The 10,420-nt window shown below is 40.8% G+C and overlaps 1 protein-coding gene across 1 annotated transcript; it reads left to right on the forward strand.

The window, feature by feature from the left end:
- Positions 1-1,070: 1,070 nt before the first annotated feature.
- LOC130229848 (UDP-glucuronosyltransferase 2C1-like) lies at positions 1,071-10,160 on the forward strand. The gene is made up of 6 exons (XM_056458854.1): positions 1,071-1,961; positions 3,767-3,915; positions 4,416-4,547; positions 7,290-7,377; positions 7,455-7,674; positions 8,777-10,160. Exons 1-6 carry the CDS (start codon positions 1,250-1,252, stop codon positions 9,072-9,074), a joined length of 1,599 nt encoding a protein of 532 aa, XP_056314829.1. The 5' UTR covers positions 1,071-1,249; the 3' UTR covers positions 9,075-10,160.
- Positions 10,161-10,420: the final 260 nt, after the last annotated feature.

Genomic DNA, 10,420 nt, shown 5'->3' on the forward strand with positions numbered 1-10,420 from the left:
TGCTCACTATTTTGACCACCAAAATAACGACACAAAAAGTTGTATAATACACATTCACCGGCCACTTTTTATTATGTACACCTTACTAGTACCGGGTTGGATCCACTTTCACCTTCAGAACTGCCTTAATCCTTTGTGGCGAAGATTCAAATTCAGATTTTGCTCCATATTAACATGATAGCATCACACAGTTGTTGCAGATTTGTCGGCTGAAAATCCATGATGTGAATCTCCCGTTCCAGCACACACTAAAGGTGCTCTATTGGATTGAATTCTGGTGACTGTGGAGGCCATTTGAGTACAGTGAACTCATTGTCATGTTCTAGAAACCAGTCTGAGATGATTGGCGCTTTATGACATGGTGTGTTATCCTGCTGGAAGTAGCCATCAGAAGATGAGTACACTGGCCATAAAGGGATGGACATGGTCAGCAACAATACTCTGGTAAGCTGTGGCATTTACACGATGCTCAATTGGTACAAATGGGCCCAAAGTGTGCCAAGAAAATATCCCCACACCATTACACCACCACCAGCACGAGCCTGAACAATTGATACAAGGCAGGATGGATCCATGCTTTCATGTTGTTGATGCCAAATTCTGACCCGACCATCCGAATGTGGCAGCAGAAATGGAGACTCATCAGACCAGGCAACGTTTCTCCAATCTTCAGTTGTCCAATTTTAGTGAGCCTGTGTGAATTGTTTCACGTTCTAGCTGGACAGGTGTACCTATTAAAGTGGCCGGTTAGTAAGAAAAGGCATCTTGCAGTGGATTTTGTAAACTACCTTGATGCGACGTGTTTTTGACGCCATGTTAGATGTCAATTTGATATCGTTTTGACACCAAGGTAGTCAATTGACATCAAATCGATTTACGTTATCGTCTGTTTATGTGTCTTTTCATCTCGTGTTGACATCAATGTGCTCGCAGGCTAATTACTGTACATTTAATTAGTTTTATAGCTAATCAAAGTTCAACAAAGTGTCGAAATACTGTCATGCTTTTCCCCGCTGTATGGCGCTGTCCTCTTTAACGATGTGTGTAACCAGCGTTCAAACTAGTAGAAGAAGCACCATTCGGCGATTGTTTACATATCAGCCAAAGTTATTGCATGGGTGTATCAGCAGATGAAGTGAGGAAGTATATTGAGGACACAGCCATCATAATGCAAAGCGACCTTTGGACGAATCCTGTTGTGCACAAAACCTGATATCATCTTCCTATCCCCATTCTCCAATTATCCAGCATGACTTCCTGGACTTTATTAGTGTGTCTCCTGCTGTGTGGAGTAGATGTCGGCTGGTCTGGCAAAGTTTTGGTGATGCCAGGCGAGTACAGTCACTGGCACAACATGCGTCCAGTAATTGAAGCTCTGGTCGATCACAACCACAGTGTGACGGTTCTAGTCGGGTCTTCATCTCCTACAGTACCGCACACACAGAAGGCGCGCTTTCGTTACCACGTCTTTAAAGTCAACATGGAGAAAGAAGAGGCAGATGCTGCGATGAGAGACATGATTCATCTATTTACGAATGACACCGCCGCCAAATACGAGGGAGAATTCGTGATGTGGAAAGTGATGACCAAGTTCAAGGAGTTCGGTGATCTTTATTTCAGGAGCTTGTTTGATGTTGATCTTCTAAAGACGCTTGGGGATTCTAATTATGACGTGCTCTTCTCTGATCCGATGATGCCGTTCTCTGACCTAATGGCGCAGAGGCTGAACATCCCGCAGGTCATCTCTATGCGCGCTACATTCGCGTATGCAGCAGAGAGACTGTGCGGTCAGATGCCTGCTCCTCCATCATATGTTCCTGCTGTGGCTCTGACAGATCACCTCACTGACCGCATGAACTTCATGGAGAGGGTTGAAAACATGCTGCTCTACATCGTGCATTCAATTGCATTTCCATTGGTTACGAAGTTTACTTTCGATGGCTACTACTCTGAAGTACTGGGTAATATGTGGACCATATTATCTGACTATAGAAAAGTACTTTAAGTAATCTATTGTGGTAAATTTATAGTTGCTATGGTAACAACTACTATGGTATTACTGTAGTTTTCTTCTACACTACCTGACACAAGTATTGTCGCCTATCCAAGTTTTAGGAACAACAAATAATAACTTGACTTCTAGTTAATCATGTGGTATCAGAAGTGGCTTATATGAAAGGCAAAGGCCTCTAGATTACACTTATTTGACCACAATAAAATATGATCATGTCTTTATTTTTAATGATTTCATTAGGACAGTAAGGTCTGACTCTGCTTAGACACAAGTCTTGTCACTGAACCTTCAATAATGTCCAGTATAGAATATGTGGTCATGCTGCAGCGGAAACAGAATGAATATTGTGTCTGACTCCATCATGAGCTTGGAGGACTGCATCCATACATCTCTGCATTGCCTCAAATCACTGATTAATAAAGTCATCTGGAATGACAAAGAAAGCCTTCTTGCAGGACTCCCAGAGTTCATCAAGATCCTTTGGATTCATCTTCAACGCCTCCTCCTTTATCTTACCCCACACATGCTTAATAATGTTCATTTCTGGTCACTGGGCTGGCCAACCCTGGAGCACCTTGACCTTCTTTGCTTTCAGAAGCTTTGATGTGGAGGCTGAAGTATGAGAAGGAGCGCTATCCTGCTGGAGAATTTGCCCTCCTGTGGTTTGTAATGTAAAGGGCAGCACAAATGTCTTGATACCTCAGGCTGTTGATGTTGATCATCCACTCTGCAGATCTCTCGCACGCCCCCATACTGAATGTAACCCCAAACCATGATTTCTCCTTCACCAAACTTGACTGATTTCTATGAGATTCTTGGCTCCATGCTGGTTCCAGCAGGTCTTCTGCAGTATTTGTGATGATTGGGATGGAGTTCAACAAATGATGATCAGAAAAATCCACCTTCATCCAAATATCAACTAGAAGTCAAGATATTATTTGTTGCTCTTACAACTGGGATCAACGACAATACTTTTGTCAGGTAGTGGATAGGTTATATTATACTGCTGTACACCACACTTTGCTGTAATCAGAAAACTATACTACAGCATCCATCACAGTTTATCAGTTCACTATAGTTAATACTACAGTACGCTGGAGCATTCACTAACAAACAGTTGTATATTATAGTACGTATAATACAGTCTACTATATAGCATGGTTCAAAAACACTGCAGTAGTTACTATAAATTACCATAGTATTTTTTTAAGTGGTAATAGGCTAGTTTATACAAAGAAACAAACAAATTATAAGCTTTATTATTGTGTGTTATTGCATAATTAAAATAATAATAATAATGTTTATAATGCAGACTAACAGCATTTACAATTTGTGGTTTGTAATGCCTATGATCATTTGCAAAATAGTTTTTTTAAGTGTGCATTAATTAGTTCATTCATTTATAAGGGATCACAATGGCAAATCAGCGCTGTTTTAAGAAAGCCATCAACAGTGCCTTAAATGTTAGCAGGAAATTGACGGTTTTTCTTTTAATTCAGTATCGTGACAAGTCTAATAAAGTGAAAGAATCAGTTCATTAACTTGAGTTTGATAAATGGCATCTAAAATGTGTGTTTGGGAAATAAAACGTTAGCTAACTAGTGCCATTTCGCTTAACTTAGCTGAAAATAAGCTCTGAAATCCCTTTTTATTTTCACCATTCATTCAGAACGGACCTAAGGGCTAAGGGGTAGAATTGGGATTGGGCCTTATTCTACATTAACTGAGTTGCATTGTTTTTGTGTGTCACAGGTAAACCCACAACTATGTGTGAGACCATGGGAAAAGTGGACATCTGTTTGATAAGAACCTACTGGGATTTCGAGTATCCGCGTCCATTCCCGCCTAACTTTAAATTCGTTGGAGGACTACACTGCAAACCCGCCAAGCCCCTGTCAAAGGTAATGACACATACATGCCATGTTTTGTGTAATGTACGCTTTTGCCGAAATATTCTTGTCAAAGCAGTCATGAACTCATTTTTTTGTATTGTTCTCTGAGGTTCACTTATATTGTTAAGATTTTTTTACATAAAAAAACATCATTATTTAGATGTGATTGACTGTTTTTTGTACTGTTTTAGACCCTCAGAACACTGTTTGAATGGGCGTGGCCTATTGTAAGCTCAGGTAAACCCCCACTGCTCGGATTGGCTGACAGTTTTGCATGTTGCAAAGAAAAACAGGCGGTAAAGTAAAAGTGGGCGTGGATCTTCTGTGGAGGCGGATCTTATCCTCCCTATTACATCATAGAGTTGAACATGCAAACTCCACACACAAATGCCAACTGACCCAGCTGGGGCTCATACAAGCAACTTTCTAGCTGAGAGACCACAATGCTAACCACTGAGCCTCCGTGCCACTCTTTTCTGAGTCAGTATGTGTTCATTTGTGTCTTTTAGGAACTGGAGGAGTTTGTTCAGAGTTCTGGAGATCACGGCATTGTGGTTTTCTCATTGGGCTCCATGATCAAGAACCTGACTTCGGAAAGAGCCAACACTATTGCTGCTGCTCTGGGTCAGATCCCACAAAAGGTGTGTAACTTCCTTTGCATAGTAATAAAACCTTAATCACACACTTTTCAGCTGTAATTAATTTTGTCTGTAGAGATTTCAACCCCAAACGCTAAAAATATGTAATTAATGTCTTTCTTGAAGCATTTGTGTACTTATTATTGTGCACTACAAATAGTTCACCCAAAAATTTAATTACTGCCATTAAAATTTAAGTTAATTAAAGTAATCAATATGAATTAAGATGTTTAAAGGCACAACATGTCATTTTCACCACTAGAGGGCGTGTATTCACAACAAACAAGACATAGAGTGTGGCATCATGGGAGTTGTGGTCTTCATTATCCTACAGGTCTCCTGCAGAAATCATGTTAATGGATAAAGTATTTAACACTTATTATCGTGGTAGTATGAAGCAGAGTAAAGCCTGGTTTATACTTCTGCGTCAAGTGATCGGCGTGACCCACGGCGCATGCAACACGCGTAGCTGTGCGTTTATACTTCTGAGAACTGGCGGACGTGCAACAACTTTAACCATGAGGTAAACACAAAACAAAACTTTCCATCAGGGGTCTGTGCTTCGTACGTCGCTTAAATGATCTAAGATGATTTAGCAGATCCTGGATCTGTTAATCTTGATAACTGATCTCTGGCTAATTTGGTTCTTCAAACAAATTCGCGAATCAGACTAAAATGTCTGGATGAACTGATCTGAGATCGCTGCATGTGTTGTAAAGGACTGATCTATCGACTCCCGAAATCATGATCAGCAATGCAACGATTGGCTGACGGCACAGCAGCGTAATGACATAATCTAGACATCATCAAGTTCGAAAACAGAGATTTTATTGGTTGACACTCCTTCTAACATTAAGAGGTGTAGTGAATTTGAGTTAACGGTTGATGGGTCTGTCTTATCACCATCTCCGCAGGTGCGTAATCTTGGTGTTCTCCTTGACTCTCAACTTAGTCTGAAGCCTCATTTTAAACATGTGACTGAAACAGCCTTTTATCATCTTCGTAATATAGCCCGCTTGCGTCCTTTTCTCTCGAGGCCTGATGCTGAGAGACTCGTCCATGCTTTTATCACGTCTCGCTTGGATTATTGCAATTCTCTGTTCGGAGGGTTACCAGCTAATTCTCTCAAGATATTACAATACATCCAAAATTCTGCTGCACGTCTGTTGACACATACATCGTCTCGGTCGCACATCACTCCTATACTCCAACAGCTTCACTGGCTGCCCGTCAAGTCTCGTATTGATTTTAAGACATTGATTTTAACATATAAAGCGGTTCATGGTTCTGCTCCAGGTTACATTTGTGACCTGATATCCATTTCCTCTACCTCTCGCTGTCTACGCTCTGCCTCAAGTACTACGCTGTTTCAGCCTCGCTGCAAACTCAGCACCATGGGAGGAATGCCGGTTCATTGGACGCTTTTAAAAAGCTACTTAAAACTCATCTTTTTAGGACTGTTTTTAATTTGTGATATCTCTTTTATTCTTACTGTGTTTTTATTGTATTTTTTATTATTGTTTACTGTGCTTTGTTGTTTTTACTTTCTTGTAAGCGCTTTGGGTTTTAGAAAAGCGCGTTATAAATAAAATATATTATTATTATTATTATTACTAATTAATATTCAATTATCCATGTGAGCAAAATGACATAAAATGAGCAGTAAACGTGTCAAGAGTATTCATCATGTATTTCAATGCATATCAATGCATTTAGTTCTATATTTAGAGAAGATTTTCTTAATTACAAAAGCTTAGGCCTACTCAAGTTTTTTAATCGGCGTAAGGAAGAACTATAAAAATAAATTTTTCATCAAAAAAGCATTTTATATCTGTTAAGATGTCTGCAACTTTTGCGAAGCATCAAATCACAGGCATATTATTGGTTGGTTAAAAAAATTATATTTACTATTTTCCCTAAGTGTATATAAGTACTGTAGGAAAAAATCAGCATTTGGTACACACTTTCAGTATTATCTTTGCTTGAAATTACCCGGTCTAATCCTGTTTATATGAATGCGCCTGCTCCCGACCAGGTTTGAGCTACTAGACTGTTGCTATGACAACAACTCTTAGATGAGTTTTGAAGAAGGAAATGATCCTGGATCATGTCAAATCGTCAATATCCAAATCCAGCTAACTGAGTAATCCACCTACGAAGAACAGACCCCTGGAGCTCCTTCACGGCACTCCACACTTGTAAACAATCGCTCCATTGGGCTTGCGCGGCTCTCGGTCACGCCCACACTCGTCAGCGCTACCAAGCCGACCAATCACAGGGCTTGTGCCACGCATCGTTGGGACGTGTAGTTACATTTTTTGAGAGGTGCGCGTCAGCGACGGCAGGGGGTATGCATTCACGAGTAGGCCGCGCTGTAGCATACGCATGATGCAGAAGTATAAATCAGCCTTAAGCCAAAAGACTATCACACACTTCATCTAAACTAGTTAAAATCACTTTTTTCTCTGGATTTACACATTCTTTAAACATTTGAGAATGTAAATCAGCTATATGTTCTAGTGTTTAGGAGATTTTAATGAAGATGTATGTATTAGATGTATTATTTGAAGATTTTTGCCTGATGTTTGTCCTTGAATATACTCATATGGGTAGGATTAATTTCGTGCACATCACATTATTTCAAGACTTCATGCTAATTCCAAATCACCGTTTTAAAGCTAGCAATAAAGGCTTGATCTGTAGACCTGTTTTAGTAATCAAGTGCTCATCCATGTGTTTGCACAGGTTGTTTGGCGTTACGGTGGGAAAACTCCAGAAACACTGGCTCCCAATACAAAACTCTATGACTGGATCCCACAGAATGATTTGCTTGGTAAGGAAAGTGTTGTCAGGTGTGCTTATTAACATTTATTGACGTCTAATACATGCATACTTTATTTTATCTGACAGGTCATCCAAAAACTAAGGCCTTTGTTACACACGGTGGCACAAATGGACTGTATGAGGCTATTTATCATGGTGTCCCGGTGGTGGGTTTGCCGCTGTTTGGAGATCAGCCTGATAACCTACTACACATTAAAACCAAAGGAGCTGCTGTAGTCCTTGATATCCATACATTGGGGTCCAAAGACCTGGTGGAGGCTCTGAAGACTGTCTTAAATAATCCATCGTGAGTTACGTCCAGTTTCATTCATGCATAATACTAATACGCTTAATTATCTAGTTGGTTTTGTAAGTTTAAATGGATGTCATGAATATCTTAATTCCAGTATGGTTTATTATCAATAAAAGCATCACATCTTCTAATAAAAGCATGCAGAAATTGACCATTACACCTAACAAAATGATCATAGTCATGTGAAAAAGTTAGTACACCCTATTAAATTCCATTTGTCCAGATCAGGACATAAAACATTATCTGATACATAAGATTCAGACAATAAAACCTAAGATCAATACTAACATTCATTCATTCATTCATTCATTCATTTTCCTTCGGCTTAGTCCCTTATTTATCAGGGGTCGCCACAGAGGAATGAACCGCCAACTATTCCAGCTTATGTTTTAAGCAGCTGACACCCTTCCAGCCGCAACCTAATTGTGGGAAACACCCATTCACTCTAACACTCGCACACATACACTACGGCCAATTTAGTCAATTCCCCTATAGCGCACGTGTTTGGACTGTGGAGCAAACTGGAGCACCCGGAGGAAACTCACGCCAACACGGGGTGAACATGTCAATAACAACATATATGCCAATAGCCTGGTGGTTAGTGCGTCGACATATAGCACCCAGGTGTTCGTGGCGACCAGAGTTCAATTCCAGGCTCGAGGTCCTTTGCCGATCCGTCTCCTCCCCATACTTTCCTGTCTGTAAATCTCCACTGTCCTATCAATAAAAGGTGAAAACCCCTATAAAATAAATAAATAAATAAATAAAACACCACACACACACACACACACACACACACACAAAAAAAGTAAAAGTGATGTTGCGTCTTTAATTTCGGGCTCAGGTGCGCTTTGCGCTCATACTGCAAGCGTACCGTGCCAAAGCCCAACCGAACCGCGCTCTGGCACACCTCTTCCAGCCGGGCCAGGGCCGGCCAACTGAACCACTCCTGGGCCCGGAGCTCTCACACTTGTCAAACAAACCGGGAAACGTGCCCAGGCATGGTTCTGATAGCTTAGTGTGAGTGCACCCTCACATAATACATATTGTACTTTAGTCTTGTTTTAAGCTGAATGTCCTGTTCTTCTCCGATCAGGTACAAGGAGAGCATCATGAGGCTGTCCAGAATCCACCACGATCAGCCGATGAAGCCGCTGGATCAGGCCGTTTACTGGATTGAGTTTGTGATGCGGAATAAAGGAGCCAAACATCTCCGAGTTCAGGCGCATGAGCTGAGCTGGTATCAGTACCACTGTCTGGATGTAGCGGCCTTCTTACTCTCCATCGCTGCTCTGATCACATTCCTCTGGGTTAAAACGTGCAGCTTTCTTTACCGCAAATGTTTCAGGAAGACTCGTCCTGAGAGGAACACTAAAAAGAATAAAAGGGAGTGAATGCAAGCGTATCAAATCACATACAATACTGTGTGATGGCCAGTCTGCATTTTGTGTAAAATCCAAATTGAATGTTTTTAATGTGAACACGGTTGAATGTTTTTTAAATGTAAAAATATATGTTGATGGAAGCTTACACAAATAAAAACATTGTATAAAATTACATAATGCTCTTGCTGAGGGGAGTCGTGAATCATTATTCAGATTAAAGATACATCTCTTTCCATTAGTATACACATAAAGCACACATGCTTTTAAAATCCATGTCCTCTAAAGCAGGGGTCACCAAACTTGTTCCTGGAGGGCTGGTGTCCTGCAGATTTTAGCTCCAACCCTAATCAAACACACCTGAACAAGCTAATCAAGGTCTTACTAGGTATACTTGAAACAATCAGGCAGGTGTGTTGAGGCAAGTTGAAGCTAAATGCTGCAGGGACACCGGCCCTCCAGTACCGAGATTAGTGACCCCTGCTCTAAAGGATTGTTTGGCTGCGTTAATTAAGGCTGGAGTCGGGAACACTGCCCTAAAGACATTATAATTAGAACAGCATCTATGTTAATGTTAGTCTGTTTAACCTTATCCTGAGGTCTCCATAATCCTGGACCAGGCCGTATCCTGAGCAGATGCTGTGGTGGTCATGGAGGAATGGAGAGCATGAGACTGATTCCTGAAAGACGCCAGTGACAGACGAGTCTCTGCATTGATCCTGTGGGCCAGCCTGAACATCCACCGGTGACCTACACACACCTCCAGCTTCTCCACAATGGACGTCCAGCGTTCTCCAGCCTCCAGTGCCTAGACTGCAACACTGCACAAGACATTTGGTCAAAGGAGAAATGTTCGTGCCCAACTGAGCCTGGTTTCTCTTGAAGTTTTTTTTCCTTCACTTTCGTCAATTGGTGAAGTTTGTTCTTCGCCACTGTCGCCACTGGCTTGCTTGGTTTGGGACTTGTGGAGCCATTGATGGATTTGCTCCTCAGTGTTTGGACTCTCAGCAATGAAAATTAAACCACACTGAACTGAACTAAACTGAACTTCAACTCTAAAACTGGACTGATCCCGTTTCAATTTACTAGAACTTCTATGTTAAGCTGATTTGACACAATCTACATTGTAAAATCGCTATAGAAATAAAGGTGAATTGATTTGAAACCAGATAATCTAAATAGCTTTTATCATAAACAGACTATTGGGTGTTGCATTTAAATAAAGCATGAAGTAATATTTTGCAATATCACTACACTTAAAAGCCCCTAGGGCAGAACAGAATGGCTAAAACCTTTTTGGCTGTTATAAATTCGCTGTTAACCATGGCTTCATGGAAAGATTATTGGTTTTATAAGAT

The sequence above is a fragment of the Danio aesculapii genome, chromosome 5, assembly GCF_903798145.1.
Source record: "Danio aesculapii chromosome 5, fDanAes4.1, whole genome shotgun sequence".
In the NCBI taxonomy this organism is placed as follows: domain Eukaryota; kingdom Metazoa; phylum Chordata; class Actinopteri; order Cypriniformes; family Danionidae; genus Danio; species Danio aesculapii.